The sequence below is a fragment of the Zingiber officinale genome, chromosome 6B (assembly GCF_018446385.1).
Source record: "Zingiber officinale cultivar Zhangliang chromosome 6B, Zo_v1.1, whole genome shotgun sequence".
Classification (NCBI taxonomy): domain Eukaryota; kingdom Viridiplantae; phylum Streptophyta; class Magnoliopsida; order Zingiberales; family Zingiberaceae; genus Zingiber; species Zingiber officinale.
Window position 1 is genome coordinate 99,574,098 of NC_055996.1, and position 21,439 is coordinate 99,595,536.

The following is a 21,439-nucleotide window of genomic DNA, read 5'->3' on the forward strand; positions in this document are numbered from 1 at the left end:
TTGCGAAATTATCAAGACCTTCTAACTTTTAAATTTATCAAGAGACATACTTATTTTTCATTTTAGTCCTTCTGTCTACCACTATAATATTGTAATCAAAGAATAATATCATTGTGATGCAACATTTCAAATATCAACACCATGATGATGCTAATTTTATGGTTTATCAGCACTAAAGTGAAAAATCAACACCACATTAGTGTTATTCTTTGACTTACAGCGCCATAATAATACTGTTATTTGAAATCCAGCACAATGGTAATATTATTCTTTGAAATTTAATACCATAATAATTAGTCCAAAAGAGTAAAATAGAAGATCCGTCCTTTAAAAAAAAATAAAAAGTTAAATAGGCCTTTTAAAAATTACACAATTTTAAATCGTCCTACGGTCAATTGTTATTTAATTTGCATTTAAGTGAGTTGATTAGACATGAGAGGGATTAGGAAATTGTTGTCATCTAGTGTTGAATTAAGACACCTCGGAGATTGTTGCCTTAAATGGCCCAAATGAAAGATAAAGAATGAAAGATTTGACAAAGTGCAATTTTAAAATAAATAAATAAATAAAATCTTAGTCATTCACTTGTCCCTTTCATGGTGACCTTTCAAACCTATTTATCTATTTTAGATGGAATAAACTATTGAATCCTAAAAGTTTCTTAACTAAGAAATAATAATAAGAAAAGTTATGTGGCCCATACATTATCACCCATCAAATCTAAATGTTTTTTTTTTTGATATATTTCCAAGTTTTTTGTTTTTGGTTTCATCAAGTAATTACATTTATCAAAAAGACAAAGATTGCAATATTGATTTACTAAAATTCAAAGATTAAATTAGATGAGCTAAAACCATGCAATAAATCCAATAAAGAAAGGCATAACAAAATCTGTGTAGCTTTCAACCTACAAATGATGGACACCCCTAGTGCAGCCTGTAAAAGTAAGAGAATCAATTTAGATCTTTGTGAAAGCCTGATGAACCATAAGACCACTTAGAAATGAATAAAAGAAGAAGAAGAAGAAGAAGAATAGTGAGGGAGAACAAGAGGAGCTTGAAACCTGCAAGTCTGGGGTTGTTCATGTGGGTCACTGCTTGTGGAGGTATCAGAAGAGTTGGCAAACACATTAAAGAGCAGAGCACTGAGATCTGATTAGTGCATTGGATCCCCTCCATCTATCTCCACTATCATCGAATCACAAATCTTTAAGGATAACAAGATGCATTCATGTAGTAGTGCATTGGATCACCTCCATCTATCATCCACTGTCACCAAATCACAAATCTGTAAGGATAACAAATGTGTCTGATACTATTGAATGTGCAATAACCTACATCCCAAATCTTCCTTTCGGAAAATAAAGTACAATGAATCATGATCTCTTAACCTCTCAAACTAGACAAAGAAAAATAAAATCCTCACCTTTAACACTTCTGCTCCCGGGTACTATCAAATTCTTTTAGAGAATAAAATTTTCTTCTTTGTATGTATGCTCTTGCTCTTTCACAATTTCCAAATGATGCTGCATCTCCTAGGTGCCAAAACACTCCATGAGTGAGAAATTCATAATTTTAGCCATCGCCATGTACAATATTAAAAACATTAAAAAAAACAACTTTTAAAATAGAATTTATTTGACATTTGGACTACTGTAATTGGCCTGCTAACCCAATATGATGTGGAATCTAGAGCCCATCAAGCATCACAAGAACAAGGCACAATTAAGTAGCACAGCACTATTAATATTGTTAAGAATAAATCATATGCATGTGCAAAAAGGTATAGGCATGTGGGGGTGTTTCCACATCAAAGGGACAGATGATGGAAACCAACGGAGTTTAGATTTGGATGTGGTGGATTTGCTGGGGCCATGATCTTCTAGCTATGGCAACAAGAGCATTAGTAGAGAGCTCAAAACAAGTGACTACTGACTAGGACCTACCCAAAATCTTTAATGTATATCTTTTATGGTTTAATCCTTCATTGATTGAGGGCAGTTGAACCATAAAATGAACGAACCATACTTAGATTAATTTTGTTCATTAGTTGGGTTTAAAAACATGGGAGCAAGTAGGGTCCACCCATATGCCATAATAATGTGAAGGCAGAGTAGTTGGACCCCAGTTTGGCCTTTCATCATGTGATGGGCAGGGATCAGCACATGCACCCCCAGTTTTGCCATTGTCTGCAAAGTGAGTTCTCTGATGCTGCTACATTTATTTTCTCCTATCCTAAGGACCCCTGTCTTCCCCCATCTAATCTATAAATATGAACACTTTTGCAACTTCCTATCATATCTCTTCTTTCTCTCCATTATCTATTGAGCTCTAGGAAGCACAATGGCCATGGCTAAACTTGTTCTTGTGCTTGCCATTGCTCTCCTAGCCATGGCCATGGCTGATTCCAGTCACAAGGTGAGCTTCTACTATTACCAAAACATATTCTTGACATCTACAAATCTTCCTAAAGTTTTATAGATCTAAAGCTTTAGTTCCCTTGTTCCAGGTTCTTGCCAAAGCTACTGATGGTTCTTCAGAGCAATACATGCAGGTATTAAAGTTTGCTTTCTAAACATCTTCCTAAAGTAGGTAGCAATACTTATTTCTGAGCATTTTCAGGCTTTAAATGGACAAGGATCCCTCCGAACCTTTCGTAAGTTATCTTACATTTCCTTCCTACTATTCATGTTTCAGGAATGTTTCTTGAGTAATATTAGCTGCTCCAGAAAAAAAAAACAATTTACCAGGGTAGTTAAAATCATCAGAAAAATTTACTGGATCAGAAAAAAAAAACCGTATTCAATGCATAGAAAAGATAAAATTCTAATAGAATAACAAGAAGAAGATGCAATACATATCAAATTCATTGGTGGACTAGACGTGTCAGTTTTTTTTTGTATGTTTATGTGTTAAATATTCTTGAACAGAATGCCCATCACAATGTTCAAGGAGGTGCTCTCAGACGCAGTACCACAAGCCATGCATGTTTTTCTGTCAGAAGTGTTGTGTGAAGTGCCTGTGTGTGCCCTCAGGTTATTATGGCAACAAAGGAGAATGCCCTTGCTATAACAACTGGAAAACCAAGAGAGGAGGACCCAAATGCCCTTGAGTTGAATGGTTTAGCTTTGCTCTAACCTTTTCATATTGTTCTAGTGTTTCGTTGCACCTAAACATTTGCCAAGTATTACCATCCAGCTGCTCCAACTTACCTCACTCTAGTTTGTTAGTGTGGTTTGGGGAAATATATATTGTATTAAGAAGCTATATTTATATTTGGCCAGTAATGAGCTATAATTTCTCAATTTTATGGAGAAAGCAATGGTTTCTGAAATTCAAGAAATAGAGCAGCAGAGAGGATAAAATGTGAGAAACTTATAGATGACAAGATTATAACTAGCACTAATATCACAGTATCCAACAACTAAACTGGGAAATTGAAAGATGAAAATTTGAGAATTTTATTCTTAAAGAATGTGAAATGATCCCAGAATTGAAGGCCAACATGAACAAACCTTTTGTACTCAATATCAAGAAAGGCCACATGAGCTCCTGATCTGCTCCTGAAATTGAAAATGCACACTTGGCTAAAGTGTGATTCCAAAGTTCCAAAGTGTATGCATATTGCGGTTAGATCCATCATCCATGCCTTGAGGCTCGAAGAACACATTGGACTCAGGAGTTTGTAGAACAAAGAAACAAGCCAAGCAAAAAAATTAGATATCGAGAGGAACTCTATGTCCATAAAATTTCCGAAGACATTTTACAAGGTCCATCTCCATTGATTGGTATCAGGATCATTGCTATACTTCATCGAAGTAGAAAATAATAAATATGCTGAATCTGAAGACAGACCATTGGCAAGGGTCACCTCAAGTGTATATACTTAATCATAAATTGACAAAAACTTAGGGTGCGTTTGGTTTGCATATTTTTCATTTTTATTTTTTGAAAAACGCGTATTTCTGAAAAATGGTGTTTGGTTTGCATTTTTTATGTCTGTTTTCTAAAAAAATAGATAGTATTTTTTGGAAAAATAGAGAATGACAAAAGTTATTTTTTATTTTCTAGAAAATGTGCGTTTTTCAAAAAATGAAAATGGAACGTGCGTAAACCAAACACACCCTTAGCCTTTCTACTAAATAAAGAGTATCTATGGTGATAGAGCTATTTAACAACACATTGAAAAAGGCAATTGCTGAAGAAAAGCATATTATAAAACATATGAAATGAAAAATGTGATGTATGCTGATGCAATTTCACCCCATGCACAAGGATATTAGTTGGAAATGTAGATCTATTTCTTTAAACTAGTTATATTGCAGGTGAATCAAGAAAAAACTCTGTTTGCAAACACAACCAGACTGTCTGAAAGAGCATTGTGAAGTATGCTGCAGCACTAATTAAACATAAGAACGCGGATCAGTCGTAGCCTGAGAGAGAGCGGATCGATGCACCTTCAAAGCTCCATGAAGCCGTAGCCGAGACATCGGATAGTCTATCGCATGGATCGCGTGCCCGAACAACGTCAAGTGCCGGCACTCTTCTTGTAGCCCCAAACCGCATGGCCAGCGACCATAGCACCACCGGCGATGCTGCCTCGCATCGAGCCGATCGGAAGCCGTCACAGGGAATCGAGCGGACTAGAGAGGGGGAGAAACGGCGAAACCCGAAAGAAGTGGGCTTTCGCGGTCCAGCCCAGGCCCAGAAGCGATACATAGGCCGGACCCAAAATTTCCCCCAATAAGCCCTGTTTACTCGAGAGGATGAAAATAAAAATTAATAGAGAAATTTTTAAGGTGGAATTTTTTTTTCCTATTTACTTAATAGATAAACCGATTTAAAAATCACGGACGGCTATTAGCCTTTGGAATAGTGACTAACACATAAGGGAGGTATTTACCTCGGCTTTGCCGAGATTCGAACCTCAGATCTCATTATGACAACACCTTATGCGCTAGCCATTAGATCTATCCGAGGGGACTCTAACTTACTTGATCATAATTTAGCCTCACATGGATATAGACGGTGGCCCCCGTCGATCACAATCGACGGCCTCAAGCTATGGCCAAAGGACCGTCAACTCTATTTTTTTTCTCTTTCCTTTTCTCACCTTTTCTTTTTTCCACTTTACATATCTTTTCTTCCCTATTCCATGCAGTAAAGAGAGGTCAGTGTTTAGGGTTTAGATTTAGAGTTTATTTTTATTTGGAAATTAAAAAAATCAAAATAATTCATAGATCTACCACCATAAGTTATACCTCTCTAAGTAAGCACAACAAAAACCCCATGAGCATAACCCTAAAAGTGGAAGGGGAACAGTACACCTGAGAGAATGACCTGTGAGTTCATAATAAGAAAAGCATCACTCTCAAGTTTAATTGCCTCAGTGCGTCCATGTGGTGTGTCTGGAGCCTTCCCTCAGTTTAGGAAGCCAAAATACAAACACACACACACACACACAAAGGCCAAAGGATAGATAGATAGATAGAGTATGCAATCAAATATTATTGCACCATAACTTTGCATTTGTATCTGTCGATCTGACACACCCCGCCTGCCCCTCCAAATCATTAATTGCTTTACTGATCAGGGGTGCTGCTGTAGCTGGTGCCTTTAATTTGGCCAGTTAAGAGTAGGGCACCCCCTTATGACAAGGTGACCCTACATGTATTGGCTAGGTTTAAGGTGAGCACTCGCATGCATACCTACCTTTCATGCACGCACAGCAGAGTAGCCATGGCAGGTTCCGAAAATCTCGGTTCTATCGAGCTAAATTAACTATATATAGTGAAGTGATGCATTTCATTAGGATTTTCAAGGTGAAGTGATCATAGGCAAATGAGGTTAGTACTTTGAGGGGAGAAGCGATCAAAAGTCGTGTTCCAGAACATGGTCAATGTGAGTCTTGGTTAGTCCGGGTCAAGATGGAACTTAGGCCAATTTGGTCTAACTTGGGGTGAGCTCGTGTTAATTAGGTCAGACTTGTCCTCTCGAGTTCATTTCTAGGAAGAGTTCAGGTCATTCTACCTTGTGATGAACTCAAGTTAGGTCTAATTGTTCTTGTTGAGCTAATTCAACAAGATGGTTGAGAATCGATCAGTTAAGGAGTTGAAGAGGCTAAATACAGGAAGACAACGATTAACAATGGCGCATAATAATGGTGCTAATTAAAAATGGAGGCACCTAGGTTACAAATATGTCTCTTATGTTCTATTTACTCTAAAACACAGATGAAAAAGGAAAAAAAAAATTATGATGAAAAGTCGGAGGAAGAGAAGAAAAAGAGTGAAGAAATTCTTTTCTCTTGTTTATTTTGATAGAGGAAGGTGGATATATGCAATTTAATTTTGTAAATAAAAAATGATACATACGCAATTTTTTAATACATGATGTAATTTTGTGAGTTAAAATTTGTACATGCGTCATGTTTTTAATATATGGTGTAATTTTGTGAATGAAAATACATACATATGTCTTTTTTTCCATCCGTTGTTTTCAGTCTGATTTTGAGATGATCAATTTTAGCTCCAAAATTATTCATTGATGGATTAGTAAACGACGGAAATTTTTTCATAACAAAAATCTTTTTTTAATTTTACTTTTACTCTCCCAAATAAATTGATTATTAGAGAGATTTAACATGTCTCATCCATTTTTATATAAAGGTAGTAGTGTCAACATATATAGAAATATATGAATCTCAAAACTTCATCATTTTTTACTTTTTATAGTCTCTCCTGCAACTCTTTTCCTCCTCAACGGACCTGAACGTGGAGCAAGCCAAGATACACTTTAGCCCCTTCTAATCTCCTTCTAAGTTTTTTCAATTATCATCATCAAAGTCCGACTCGTCAAAAGTTGGTTCACTAGCGACAACCCATCAGAAATCGACCCTAAAAAAGATAGCCCGTCCAAAGCCGATCTAACAAGAGATCGACCCCTCAGAAACTGACCTAACTAAATGACTGACCCACTAGAAGTCGACCCGATAGGAGATGACCCCCCATGACTCAAGTTGACATGAGATGATTTGATAAGAGTCAACCCATCACTTGATCTCGGATAGGATCAGGGCAATTAGACAATAAGACAAAGTTTAGAAAATACCTAATCAAATAACATTATTTAATTTGCTGATAGCACCCCACAAATATAAAACCAAAACATTATGGGGCCCATGACAGCTTTTCTCAATTCCTCTTTATATCCATTATATAATTTGTTCTTATATATTAACTCTTCATTGCCCTTCTATTTTTATAAAAAATACTAAATTTCATTAAATTACAGGTGCAATCTCCTTATGTCCTTCCTCCTTTTTTCTATTGACCTACTTAAAGTAATCTCCTCCTTATTTTATTTAATTTTTATGTGAATTAATTTTAGTAAGGTTTGAAATTGTAGGACCATGTCTTCTACAAATCCATCATTAGCCCTTTTAAAATCTACCTAAAAAATAAATTTATCTTATTTTAAAGCCACAAGCAATTAATCATTATTTTTCAAAAAGGTTATTATGTCATATGGAAAACCCATACAAACATGATTAATTAATGTCTTCACCAAATTAATGACAAGATATAAATGATATAATATTATGCACGATGGCAAGCATTATGTATACCTTAAACCTAATTAATTAAGAAATTAATTAATGCAAGAAATAATATTAAGGCTTGGTTGGTTTAATTAATATGTGGTAGGTGGGTTATGTGGCTCGAGAAGGCCCCCATGCAATGCCAAGTTTTTGATGCTTCAACAACATGCCCTTGTCTCCTCTAATTTTATTTGTTTATGTGTAAATCCATATCGATTCGATCTAGAGAGTGTCATTGTTGTTTGAACCTAAACAAGAATATATTAAGCCAAGTAAAATATGGAATGGATACAAGGTAAGTTTGACTATGTGTTTTCAATTTTCATTACTTTTATTTCAAGCTTTTCAAGTTCATTTGATCGAATCAACTAAACCTATACAACCCCTAACACTCAAAATCATTAGGCTAATGTCGCCATATACTTCAAATACTCTACAATATCGAATATATCATTGACTTAGGGGTTGAAAGTTGTTTCACCAAGTTAATCATGAATCCTTTTTCAAATGTTAAGCATTCGAATTAGATGATAATGGAAAAGGTAAAGCGAAAGGAGGAAAAAAAAAAGAAAAAAGAAGAAAGGGTAGGGAATGATTATTGTAGGGAAGAGTATGGGACCCTCTTCCTCATCGCTTATCTATTTTTCCTCCTAATTTTTATTTATTAATATTATTATTTGAAAAATTACCAAGGGTCCCAATCCCTGCAGTGTCTTTGGTGATTGAATGACAAAGAGCAGCACCACACGTGGAATCTGACCCAAGTGACAGAGCCAGTAGCAGTACTGGCTGCCAGTGAATTAATATTATTCAGAAAAAAAATAAATAAAAGGGAAATTATATTTAATACGACATTTATTAATAATTTTAAAAGTAAAGACCTAATTTTAAATGAAATGGTATAAAAATATATATATTTATATTTAATTATTTCTGAGGTGTATTTTTCTTATTTTGTTCATCGTCATTTATATTCCGCTCCTGCTACGTGAACTCGATATCGATCGAGCGCATGGATTCCGGCGAGCCGCCCCGGCGGACCAACTTCCTGCCGCTCCAGCTCCAGTTTCTCGAGAAGAAGGAGCTCGTCGACTCCTGCTCCACCTCTGCGGCGTCCTCGTTCCCGTCCCCGCTCGCCATCTGCGCCGCCGCCGGGCGCGACGAGAACAGCAACGACGGCGCCGCGGATAATGCTCCGCCGGAGGAGGCCCCTCGGAGCAAGCCGCCCACGAAGCGGAGCTCCACCAAGGACCGCCACACGAAGGTGGACGGCCGAGGGCGGCGCATCCGCATGCCGGCGCTCTGCGCCGCCCGCGTCTTCCAGCTCACCCGGGAGCTCGGACACAAATCCGACGGCGAGACCATCGAGTGGCTCCTCCAGCAGGCGGAGCCGGCTGTGATCGCCGCCACCGGAACCGGTACTATCCCCGCCAATTTCACCTCTCTCAACATCTCCCTCCGCAGCTCCGGCTCCTCCTCCTTCTCCGCCCCCAACTCCTACTCCTCCGCCGCCGCGGCGCCTCTATCCGGCTACCCCCTCGGTTTCCGAAGCGAGTGGGACTTCTCGGGGACGACGACGGCGTCTTCTTCCTCCTCCTCTGTTACTCCGTTGCTCCTCAGCTTCGGTACTTCCAGCGCTTTTATCGAATCCGCAGCACCGGTGAGCTCCGACACCGCCGACCTGGCCAACGCCAGGAAGCGGCGGTGGGAAGAAGAGTTAGTGCGCCGCCGCCGCCGCTACCACGAACCACCACAGAACATTAATCAACCCATGGCACAGCCTGGCAGAGTGTGGATGGCTGTGGCAAACCCTAACAACCAACAACCCGCCATCATTACCACTAGCATCACTAATGCTGATCAATCACCGACAACTTGGTCATTCCCAAACGTCGCCGCCGCCGCTTCCGCCTCCAGCGCCACCGCGGCCGTCTTCAGGGGAGCGCTCCCCGGCGGGCTTCAGTACTTCATGAACTTCCCCCAGCCGCCCGTCGCCGCCCCCGTGGCGGTGCTGCCGGCAGCTGCTCCGCAACACGGAGAGGGACACATGGGGATCCTGGCGGCGTTCAACGCCTACCGGCCTCCGACGACCAACGCCTCCTCGCCGGCGTCTTCCCACCAGAGCCAGTGAACGAGTACGTACATACTGCGATCGCATGCACGTAGTAGTAGAGTATCATTTAATTTCTTCCCTGTCTATTAATTAATTTGCGGCATGCAATTCTATGGAGACCATGCATTTCATGTTCATTTCATTCCAATTTTTTTTTTTTAAAAAAAAAAAATCATTTTTCGCCTCTAATTTTTCTTCACAATTAAGTTAATTAAAGACTGTTATATTATATATTTATGCATTCAGCTGGTTTAAGAAAAAACTAATTATAAATGACATTTTAATTTAATTCTTTAGCTTGATTACTTAGTCATGTAAGCAAACCTGACAGTGAGCAGTTGGCTTTGTTGAAATAGCATGATGATGATCCACTGGAATGGCTCTTTAAATTCCACCTCTTCTTGTTATGGGCAAAAGCTTCAGTTCAAGCTTTTGGCTTTTACCACATGCATGATGCCTCAGCTTTTGGCCTCTACCTCCACTTTCAAACTACTCCATCACCTCCATTTGATGGTTAATGGTTTCATCATATATATATACTAGCTTAGCTTCCTCACTCTTCAATTTATTTCATAAACTTTTTATTGAAAAAAGAAAGAATGTTGGCAAATAAACATCTATCATTTCTTCAAATTATTTCATCAAAGAGTTTCACAAACTCAGTAACTCCTCAAACACTCTTTTGTGTTTTCATGAATCATGGATGACAGGTACAGCAAAGGGAGTTTTAATTTGATGAGTAGAAAGGTTCGTAATTGATAGGTTTTTGTTTGGTTGGTTTTTAGAAAGATAGGCAAAAAATGTTCATGGAAATTCAAAGTGTTGCAGTTGCTTTGTTAAGCTCGATCTCTTAGAATATCTTGACCTAACTAAGGAACTCATCACTTGTAATTCAATGACAAGTCAAGAGATCAAACCATGTGGAGTATTTTGTATCACTACATGGATTTATATTCCTTTATAGATTCTAGATATACCCCTTTATGAGTCGTAGATGTACACCTTCATTATCATTAGGGTTGTAAACAAGTCAAACTTTAAAATGTTCAAGTTTGTTTGATAAGGTAAGCGAGCCGAACTAAGTCGAGTTTAAAATGATTGTTCAACCTTGAGTTGATTTATTTTTTATAAGTTTGAGCTCAGTTCAAACATGACTTTAACTTGGTTCGTTTAGATATTATTAAATTCTCAATTCAAGCTCGTTTGATTAATATTTGATTATTGAGATTGTTTTTATATTTTAAGCTTGTTTGATTGATTATTGAGTTTAATAAAATAAATTTATTTTATTTTTTTATTATTTAGCATGTTAATAAGAGTTTTAGAGAGAGATATTGTTTACGAATATTGCTTATGAATATTAATTAGCTGAACACATATATATTTAAATTTTTTCGTTTAATTTATAATAAGTTTTCAAACTTATTCAGTTGATTGATCTTATGCATATTGAATGAACATAAGAAATCTTATGCATATTGAACGAACATAAGTAAAATTAAATTTTACTAAATTAAATATCAAACTTGTTTACGGCATTTAATTCATTTACGAATTCTAATGATCATTGTTATTACTTTTGTTCACGATTGACTTATAATATTATTGGTCTAGAATAATCCATTTGGACCTCGTCACATTATTTCAGGTTAGCTTATATGATATTAAGGGCAATTTTGTTTTAGAAAAAAATAGTATTACTTATTCAAGTGTTTATGGATTATTATTGATAATTGTTCTTTAAAATTCAATGACTAAAAATATGAACATTTTAAATTTTAAGTCCCGTAAACTTTCGAAATCAAGACTTTTTCGAAAAGAAGGAGAGAGAAGCTAAAAGGAGAAATAATAAATTGAACATAAATGAGTTGAGTCACACATTTTAAAAACATGAAATATTAGTTAAATCTATCAGCTTAATTTAATTTATTAATTGTAAAATGATAAATTTAATTATTTAATCTCATTTAAATTTCAATTAAATTAGATTTTTTTTTTCTCTGCATAGTTTTAAAATTGGTCAATTGCATTATATCAATCAATTTTACATCCTTTATTGATCATATAAGAATTATTATTTTTACATAATCAGTTAGCGTTCGTACACTTACATTCTTGTTGAACGAGCAGATCTCTTAATTTTATTAAAATTCATTTCATGTCCAATAATGAACACCATGGGGTAACAGAGCTTCAAAGTATTAATTAGATGGTCACAGGAGGGGTGCAGTTGGTAAATATATGGGAAAATGATTGCAGTGATCGGAAGAGTTGAGTTTATCATCTCTACGAATCTCTGCCCATGTACTTATAAATTTGGATTTCTGCTGATGCGGTGATAAGAAGAGTTTACTTGGTGCAAGTCAATTGCCACGTTGAAGGAAAATCAAAGAGGTCAACGTGCAATGGTAAGCAAGGTACAGTGTGGGTGCCTCAGCCGATCGGAGGGATTATTGTACGATCGGCAGTCGATACTCTAATTAATCGATCCGTCGAATGGGCCAGGAGCCCATGTCGAACAAGTTTGTAATACGGGCCGATCGGGGTGTCTGATCGGCTCTGAGTACGACGTTGGCATTGTACTCATAAATGGACCATCCAACTAGTGCGAGGAATAACACTAAGCAGGAGAAAATATACACTACAAAATTAATCAGGATTACTGATGGGAATATCCGCCAGTATTCTGTCGGTATTTAATATTACCGACGGATTTCCGACAGAATTATAGGTGTCGGAAGCTGATTTATGGGAAACGGGATTACCGATGAAATAACGTATTCTGTCGGTAAAATTCTACCGTCTGACAATTAGTTCGTCAGTAATAACGTCGAAACAGTAGAATGGAATCGTCGCAAAATACCGAAGGAACCTGTGTTTCTGTCGATAAATACTGACAGAAACACAGATTTCGTTGGTATTTACAGATGGAACTTACATTTTCGTCGGCAATTTATCGAAATAAATCGTTGGTAATTTTTTAGATAATTTCTGACGGAAGTTAGTCGGTAATCCGTCGATAAAGGAAAAAAAAAATGACAGAACATCTGTTTTCTCGTTTTCCCTATTTACAATTTTCAAATATCCAAAACTATCACACACGATGACATTATAATCCATTACATACAATCTACACATACAAAAATATAATCCACGTACACATACATCATATAACAATTACATACAAACAATCACACATAAAAAATAAAATCCATACATCCTAACAATTCATTCTTCTTCGTACAAACATATAAACTAACATTTATATTATAAAAAACAATCCAAATCATCTAAACTAAACAATTATTAAGAATACAAATACAAATATCCATATATAAATCCAAGTTTATAGAATACATACCGAATACAAGAAACAAGATAATAGAGAAAATCTTGCCAAAAGACAAATATCAAATGATCATGTTGATATATAAATAAACATTTTTATATATATGTATAACGAATTTTATTTATAATAAAATAATACCTGAACAGTACAATGAGCATACGATGATGTGAGGAGTCAATATGTAAATAGAACCGAACGTGCCCCCTGAAACACATAGTAATAAAATATTTAGAAATGAGTTTATTATAATATCAAAACAGAATAAATATATTATCACGGTCTATATATGATAAATAAAACACTAAAGTGTAGTTGAACATACCAGTGTAGTTGAACATACCTCAGAAAAATCTAATCATCATCGCCTGATGGATCTTGAGTCTCTTGTGACTCAAAACCATATGATGCCTAGGTGAAATTTGCCACGTCGCTCGCATCTGGGCCATGAGATCTTCATTACTCTTGTCACGTTCGGATCTCTTCTTCTCCTCATCAGCTCTCCACTGATTTATATCGGCCATCCTCTGATCCATTGATTTCAATTGAGTGCACAATTCTTGATTTTCACGTCTTAAAGACTGCATCTAACTAGAAGAAGAGGAACTCGCACGACCTGCCGGATTTCTCAGACAATCAAATGCAACTTTGGCTCGAGAGTCAAGGTCATAGAGGGTAGAGTTTTTTGTCCTTCCACCGACAACATCATAATAAATCTTATTTAGAGCGTCGGTGGATAGAGATTGTGACTCTCCCCCCTCTGCTAATGACTGAGATGCCTGAGCCACCGACAACATTGTAATAAATGTCTCTCTAATTCATCATTCTGAAATGCATTATGATTTTGATGAGTGACTGTGTTCGACATCTCTATGGTCGAGCGAGACTTGATTCGACAAACAAACAACCATTTACTAGATCTTCTTCTCTTCGTTGGATATTCAAGATAGAGAACTTGACCCGCTTGTATCCCAAAAATAAAAGGCTCAAACTTGTTGAATCTTTTGTTTGCATTAACGTACAAACACAAAACAAACAAAAGAACTATATTATATTACAGATTAATATACGAACATAACATATATCTAAATTAAACTATGCTAAATAATATAAAATATAATTTACTAAATTATACCTGAAAAATGTGAAGACCTACCGAAAAAGAGCAGCAAACTCTTCTACTTATTTTTACTATATCTTTTGTTTTCAACTTTCTTTATTCGGATGGAATTATTAAACTCTCTTTTCATAATATGGAAGGTGACACTAATACGACGATACTTATTTTTTAAAACGATTAATTAAATATTTCAATTTGTTTACTATTAATTGATTGGAAGAGCAGAATATTTAGATGGTTAAAAAATAATAATAATAAATAAATAAATCTATTTCTTCATTGCTTGTGGATCTAAAGTCACCGGCTCCGTTGAGGCGGAGGACGAGACTACCATGCGGGCCTAGATATATTGACCGTTAGATTGGAATCTCCACTGTTATGGGACACGTGTCATTTAAGATGCGTGAAGCGACAACTACAGTTACGGATAGGGGGTTCTCTGTTCGTTCTCGAGGAGGCGAGCGGATCGTGAGACAGAGCAGGTTCATTCACCGCCGGTGAAGACGAAGGTCGATCCTGGCATCGCGGACGATGAGTTCGTCACCGTGAATGTCAGCTCCAAGGTGGCGGAGGTGGAGGGCCTGCGCGGGAAGCTCACCCGGCCGCGACTTCAAGCACCTCAAACCCGACTTCGAGCTCTTCGAGGGGGGAAGAAGCTGAAGATGGGACGCCATCCTCACCTCCATCGGTCACATCCAAAACCCGATCACCGGATCACAAAGGGGCACCGCTCCACGATGAGTTTGGACCTTTGGTCATGGCGTCAATACCCCCCTTCCCATCAACGCCTCCTTCACCACCAACAGCGGCTGCATTAAAATCAGGAACTTGGGGAGAAAAAGGTCCGATCTATTTTTGTCTATTTTTATTGTCTCCATTTCATGTCTAGTAGTTGAGTAGAATCTTTAGATATTGTCACCTGTTTCAAAACTTCCCTTCTATTTTTTGTCATGAAAGTTGGCGATCGGAGATTTGATTTTTAGTTGGTAGAGGAAATATACGTTGGATGGATATATGACAATGGAGAAGAGGTGGAAGATGGAGAGGTGGAAGATGGATATATGAGGAGAAGAGGTGGAAGAGACATGAATTTTTATTGTGAATGAGATTTTCATTCCGAAATTTTAAGATATTGGTTGGTTTATATTAATTTACATATATTAATGATGTGAACAAATACTCTTTCTCACGCGTGAGTACAGGGGGGTGTAAATTCAAGGTCCGGATTGCACTGAACCATGTTGACTCGTGTGCGAGCGCGACCTTTGCTCGCCGAATGCCAGACCAGTTGGGATAAAATTTGTCCAAGTGGAACAACCAACATTTTGCCACATAATGATCATTAACGCTGCTCATTGGTCTGAACTCCTATATAAGGAGGCTGCGTCTACAGACAAAAGGTTACACTCTAAAAAGTTGAAGCTCTCCACCTACGTTCCCCTTCTTCTTTGTCGTGCATCTCTTGCTTGGTAGAGTGCTCGTGATAGCAGTCGGGTATCTCTCAATTTGCTGTGACCATCAGTGCTTGGTGAGAATCACGGTTCACCGTTGTATTATGAGAAGCAGACGACCCGAGGAAACCTTGAAGCACAGTCGGAGGTGGGGCGAATATGTTTCAAGGAAACTGCGACCCTCGCAAGCCTTAGTCCATCCGACCGCTTGAACTTTGCGTTCGCTCGGACGCTAACTCAGTTGGCCTCTGCGTTCGCTCGACCGCTAACTCAGTCGGCATTTTCATCTGGTCAACTGCACACTCGCCCGATCGCTCAGTTCGCTTGGCCGCTCGCTCGCTCGCTTGGCTGCTCACCCGTCCGGCGGCAAATGCCCTTGGACTCTTGGTCCGCTCGACCATACGCTCAGTCCGCTTAGCCGTACTCTCATTCGCTCGGCCGCAAGCCAGTGCGGCCGCACACTCGCTTGGCCGCTTGCTCACCCGACCTCTTCTTTTCTCGGCTACTCGCCCGTCCGGCCACAGCTCGCTCGGCATTTACGTTCGTTGGGTCATTTGCCCGTCCGATCGTAGTTCACTTGGCCGCTTGTTTGCTTGCTCGCTCGGTCACTTGGTCTGTGACTCGCTCGTCCAACCGCTCGCTCGCTTAGTTGGTCACTCGTCTGCGTTCAATATTTGGTAGAAATCAACTCCTGCTAACAGTCTGAGATTATCTACTTAGGTCATCTTGATAGATAAGTTAAATTAATTTAATGTATTTAAATTTAATTAATTTTCAAAATTTCTGACAACATATTTATTTTGTCCAACAATATATTGTCAACTAATTTGCGAAGATTACAGATTGTTGCCAGTTCTACCTTTTCAAGAAACATTTATCTACTTTGTATTCTCTCTGTCCATTGTCCTTCCACTGTTCCTGATGACAGGAAAGTCACAAATTGAGCAGAGATCACTTCAGGGGCGAAGCCATGATATGGATTTGAAATAATTACCCGTTCATCGAAGGCATTAGTATTTTGTTTCATCCTGATGCGTTGAAAGCTTTTTTTTAGGTAAACTAAGCCTTTTCTTTATATGGATTCATGACCAATATCTTTCTTCGTATGAGGCTATGTATTGGCAAGCAATTTGTATGTTTGGGTTATGGGCATGTTCAACGATGCACAACAGATTCTCCAATAGACAAGGTGAATCAATCAGTTGAAAGAGGGAGGCTGAAGAAATTTTTTGTTATAGTTTAAAATGATTTAGAGCACGTACTTGATATGCAATCAATTGTATATGTTTAGACCCAGAAAATCTCTTGCCAAGTTTCTGATTCTTTATTAATTTTCATCTGACAGTGATTTTGAATTTTCATTTATTATCCATCAGCCCTTTTGAAACATATCATTCATGGAGATGAACACAAATTACTAAATCTGGTTTGTGCTGCTAGACAAATATTGAATATTTGCCTATGAGATACAGCATAAGTTTATTCTGAACTTCTTAATCTCCACTTTTTCAGCTCAAAAGATTTTTTTTTGTTCCATTCATTTACCTACACACATCCCTAAAGCCACCATTTATTAATTTGCTAGAGGGACATGTGCTCTTTCTACTCCTTTTGAAAATTGATTGTGTTAGAATGTTCGAGATAGTTTTGCAGGTTTAATAATATCAATGTTTGCCTTCATAAGATTGTGGCCCTACAATTCTCTGACCAGTTCTGATTATATTTTCAAGGTTAGCGAAGCTGTCAAGCTGATATGCTTGAAGATGTTGAAAATGTTCTGGTCTGGGAGGGAGGGTCAAGAATGAGCTCATCCTCGAGGGCAACAACGTCGAGCTCATCTCTTGCTCGGCTGACTTGATCAACCAGGTAAGTCATCTAACTGCACATGCACTATAAACAATAAGATATCAGCAGTTCTCACTTTTCTCATCTCACCTGTTTTTATGCTCCAGAGAAATGTCATGCGCCAAGAACAAGGACGCCATATAATTTTTGACAATATCGATCAACTAAGTTGATAAATTAAAAGTCTTTAGCTTTTTTTTTTTTAAATCAAAATATCTAGTTTTTTTTAACCGATTGATTTTAGAGATGATCGGTTAGTTCAACGGAAAATTTTCACCAACTATTACGGTAAATCAGGAAATGATCGTGGCAATATTTTTAGAGTTGTCATCCCAACAGACGAAAATCCTTACAATATATCGCAGTTGGAATTCGACCCTGAAGAGTCTATCGCTGCACCATTGCTCCATGGCCAAAAGTCTTTAGGTATTTAAGTTTGATTTCCTACCACTATAAAAATTATCAGGATTAGCGAACGAAATTTCCAGTGGCATTTGATTCGGTAGCTGGCATCATTTAGGGATAATTTTTTTTCGCCGCTAATTTAGTTACGGAAAAAAACTGTCCTAAGTTACAAATAAATTTAGCAACACAAATTTAATTTTCATCGTTAATTTACAATAAAAATATAGCAGTACTCCCCTATTTGAGAATTTTCATTCAGTTTACATTCAACACAATACATTACATTCAACCCATCAAATTTAAATATCCATTACATTCAATATTTACAAATAATATCAACCAACAAACTACACATCCACTCAAATATCAACAAACAAACTAAATTAACATTCACAAAACAGCATTCATCATATAAAATCGCAAATCATACATGGTTCATATATAATTAAAATTCATTACATCCACTCAAATATAAAATATAAAGAACATCTTGTAGGACCGTTGCAGTCGGCTGGAAGGGGAGTTGTTAGATATCCTGTAAAATCAAAACAAACAATCCTTCTCGAACTCTTTAAGCTAACACTTGTAAAATAAATAAAGCAGATAAATAAAACATTAAGGAAGACGAGACACAAGATTTACTTGGTTACAACCGATGTGGTTGTTAATCCAAGGAAGGTTAAGCGCACTAGAATACTCCTTTAGGCGGACAAGTCTCTTACAACGTTGGAGCACAGAAAACAGAAGCTTAAATACAACTCTAAAGCATACAAGCGTTGGAAATAAATTACTGGAGTTCGTTGAAAAACTTCTAAACCAAGGCTATATTTATAGTCTTGGTCGGGGCGCCCTGGGGGGTCATAAACTTTATCCCCCAACAATCAGATCGAGTCAAATCTCGACCCTAATTAAAAGTCTGGTCCGGGCGCCCGGAAGGGTTCCGGGTGCCCCGGAGGGCTTCGGGCGCCCCGGAGCCCAAAGTCAACAGATGTTGATTTTTTCGTCTGGGACCTCTTCTCTGGTTCAGTCCCGCCTCGATCCGGTTCTTCTCCTCCGGATCCGCTCGCTTGGGTGATCTCTGCCATCCGGAAAAGGGCTCACCCGAACCCAAGTTCCGGTCTTCTCGAGCAGCCTTCCGCTCCGGCTTCTCGTCCCTCGGAATCGCCGCGTGTTTCCTTCTCGTTCACCAGCGTACTCATCCGCAGTCTTAGTCCCTCGGTCGCACCCCGTGCCGACCTTCTCGCTAGCTGCGTCTCTTGCTCCCCGAGCAATCTTCCGCTCCGGCTTTCGTCCCTCGGAACCACCGCACGCTTCCTTCTCGTCCACCGGGGTACTCTTCCGCAGCACCTCGTCCCTCGGACGCACCGCGTGTCGTCCTTCTCGCTGGCTGCGTGTTCAGCTCGAGTACCTGTGCTCCTAAGCTCCTGCATACTTAGACACAAGGTTAGAAACACCAGGACCTAACTTAACTTGTTGATCACACCAAAATAACCTTGGGTTCCAACAATCTCTCCCTTTTTGATGTGATCAACCCAAGTTAAGTTAGGGTCAAAAATAGAAAATAAAACTAACTTAATTTGCAATTTAGTGCAAAAAGATAGAAACATTAAATTTCAAAAATTTACAATTTTCAATTTTCTACCTCCCCCTAGACTTATACTTTTTCTTCTCCCCCTTTGATCACATAAAAAATTGGGGTTGCAAGAAAAATCTAAGGATTGACACTTAGAAATTTTATAAGAATCTATTTCAATGATTTTTTGGAAATATCTAAGTCAAGAAAATTTTTTAAGTCAAAAATAACTTTTGAAAAATTTCTAAGCATTCGTTATTAAGAAAAAACTTTCTAAGCTGAAAAACTTTATGCAAGAAAAATTTAAAATTTTTGAGAATATTTAGAAATATTAAAAAATTCTATGCATTTATTTAATTTTTAATTCTCATGATTTCATCAAAAAATTTTAAATTTTCATTTTAATTTATCATAACTTCTTAAATCATAATTTTTCAGATTTAAGGCAATAAATATTAAATATGCTAAAAATTTTATTCGATCTTTTAACATGTCATTTTCTGTTATTTTTTGATTTTCTACTTCACAAAAATATTTCAATAACTTGATAAAATTTTTCGACAATATAATTTGTAAAAATTCTTTCGGCAATGTGTAAAATTTGTTTGAAGAAATATTTTATAATTTGCAAGAATTTTTTAACAAAAATTTTAATTTGCAGGAATCTATTAATAACAGATTTCTTAATCCGAAATTTTTTTTTGATGACTCAAGTTCTAATTCGCAAAACTTTTTCGAGAAAGTAATTTATAATTCGAAAAAATATTCGAAGAAAGTTTTCGACAATATTTCTGATTTGCAAAATTCTTTTGACAAAATAATTTGTGATTCGTAAGAATCTTTTGTCAAAGCATTTTGCAATTCGAAGAATTCTTTCGATGAGTTAATTACTTGTTCAGAAAGTGGAGACCATACCTGACTTACCTTGTCAGCAGTTGATTCTCCCCCTATCGAGTTGCTTTCTTCTGAAGTCTCTCCCCCTTTATCGGTGTTCATCTGGGATGAGCTTTCCGTAGCTTCGGGATGGAGTTCGGCTGTCTCGGCAGTTTCTTCATTCTCGGACAGTTCTGTCGGCGGCTTGATGTCCTTTGAGTTGTCAGCTTGCAAAGGTTCTTCGTAGAGCTTTAAGAACTTCTCCCAAAGTTCTTTTGCGCTTTTGTATTCTCCGACTCTATTGATATCTTCATTTGGTATTACAGTTAGAATGTGAAATTTAGCTCGCGCGTTTGCCATAAACTCGTCACGTTGCTTGTGGGTCCAGAGACATTTATCGATTTCTTCTCCGTAAGCGTTCTTCGGTTCTTCATAATCAAATTTCATTATTAAAGAAATACCAAAATCTAAATTTAAATATACCTCCATTTTTTGTTTCCAAACGGCAAACTCCCCCTTGAATGCTAGTGGGTAGTCGCTAGCTCCGGCCATTGTTTTGTTGCTTCAGACGACGGTTAGTCCTTCTGAGGCGTCTCGGCTCTTATACCACTTGTAGGACCGTTGCAGCCGGCTGGAAGGGGGGTTGTTGGATATCTTGTAAAATCAAAACAAACAACTATTCTCGAACTCTTTAAGCTAACACTTGTAAAATAAACAAAGCAGATAAATAAAACATTAAGGAAGACGAGGCACAAGATTTACTTGGTTACAACCGATGTGGTTGTTAATCCAAGGAAGGTTAAGCGCACTAGAATATTCCTTTAGGCGGAGAAGCCTCTTACAACGTTGGAGCACAGAAAACAGAAGCTTAAATACAACTCTAAAGCATACAAGCGTTGGAAATGAATTACTGGAGTTCGTTGAAAATCTTCTGGACTAAGGTTATATTTATAGCTTTGGTTGGGGCGGCCCGAAGGGGTTCCGGGTGCCCTGGGGGGATAAACTTTATCTTCCAATGATAAGATCGAGTCAAATCTCGATCCTGGTCAAAAGTCTGGTCCGGGCGCTCGGAAGGAGAAGGGTGCCCTGGAGGGCTCCGGGCGCCCCGGAGCCC

The 21,439-nt window shown here is 37.8% G+C and overlaps 2 protein-coding genes and 1 long non-coding RNA gene across 4 annotated transcripts; 2 read left to right on the top strand and 1 right to left on the bottom strand.

Annotated features, from left to right (window-relative positions):
- Positions 1–807: 807 nt before the first annotated feature.
- LOC121988453 lies at positions 808–4,621 on the bottom strand. 2 transcript variants are annotated; one of them, XR_006114028.1, is made up of 4 exons: positions 3,515–4,621; positions 1,426–1,534; positions 1,064–1,268; positions 808–936 (listed from the first exon to the last, which is right to left on the bottom strand). It is a non-coding gene; the product is annotated as an uncharacterized LOC121988453 (long non-coding RNA). The 2 variants fall into 2 exon arrangements; XR_006114029.1 differs by having other exon boundaries at positions 1,064–1,287.
- Positions 2,218–3,304, top strand: LOC121988452 (gibberellin-regulated protein 6-like). Its single transcript, XM_042541886.1, has 4 exons — positions 2,218–2,417; positions 2,509–2,553; positions 2,622–2,655; positions 2,930–3,304. The coding sequence occupies exons 1-4, from the start codon at positions 2,343–2,345 to the stop codon at positions 3,109–3,111; spliced, it is 336 nt and encodes a 111-aa protein (XP_042397820.1). The 5' UTR covers positions 2,218–2,342; the 3' UTR covers positions 3,112–3,304.
- Positions 4,622–8,571: 3,950 nt separating the features above from the next.
- On the top strand, positions 8,572–9,843 carry LOC121988454 (transcription factor TCP14-like). The gene has a single exon (XM_042541888.1). The coding sequence runs from the start codon at positions 8,612–8,614 to the stop codon at positions 9,728–9,730; it is 1,119 nt and encodes a 372-aa protein (XP_042397822.1). The 5' UTR covers positions 8,572–8,611; the 3' UTR covers positions 9,731–9,843.
- The last annotated feature ends 11,596 nt before the right edge of the window (positions 9,844–21,439 follow it).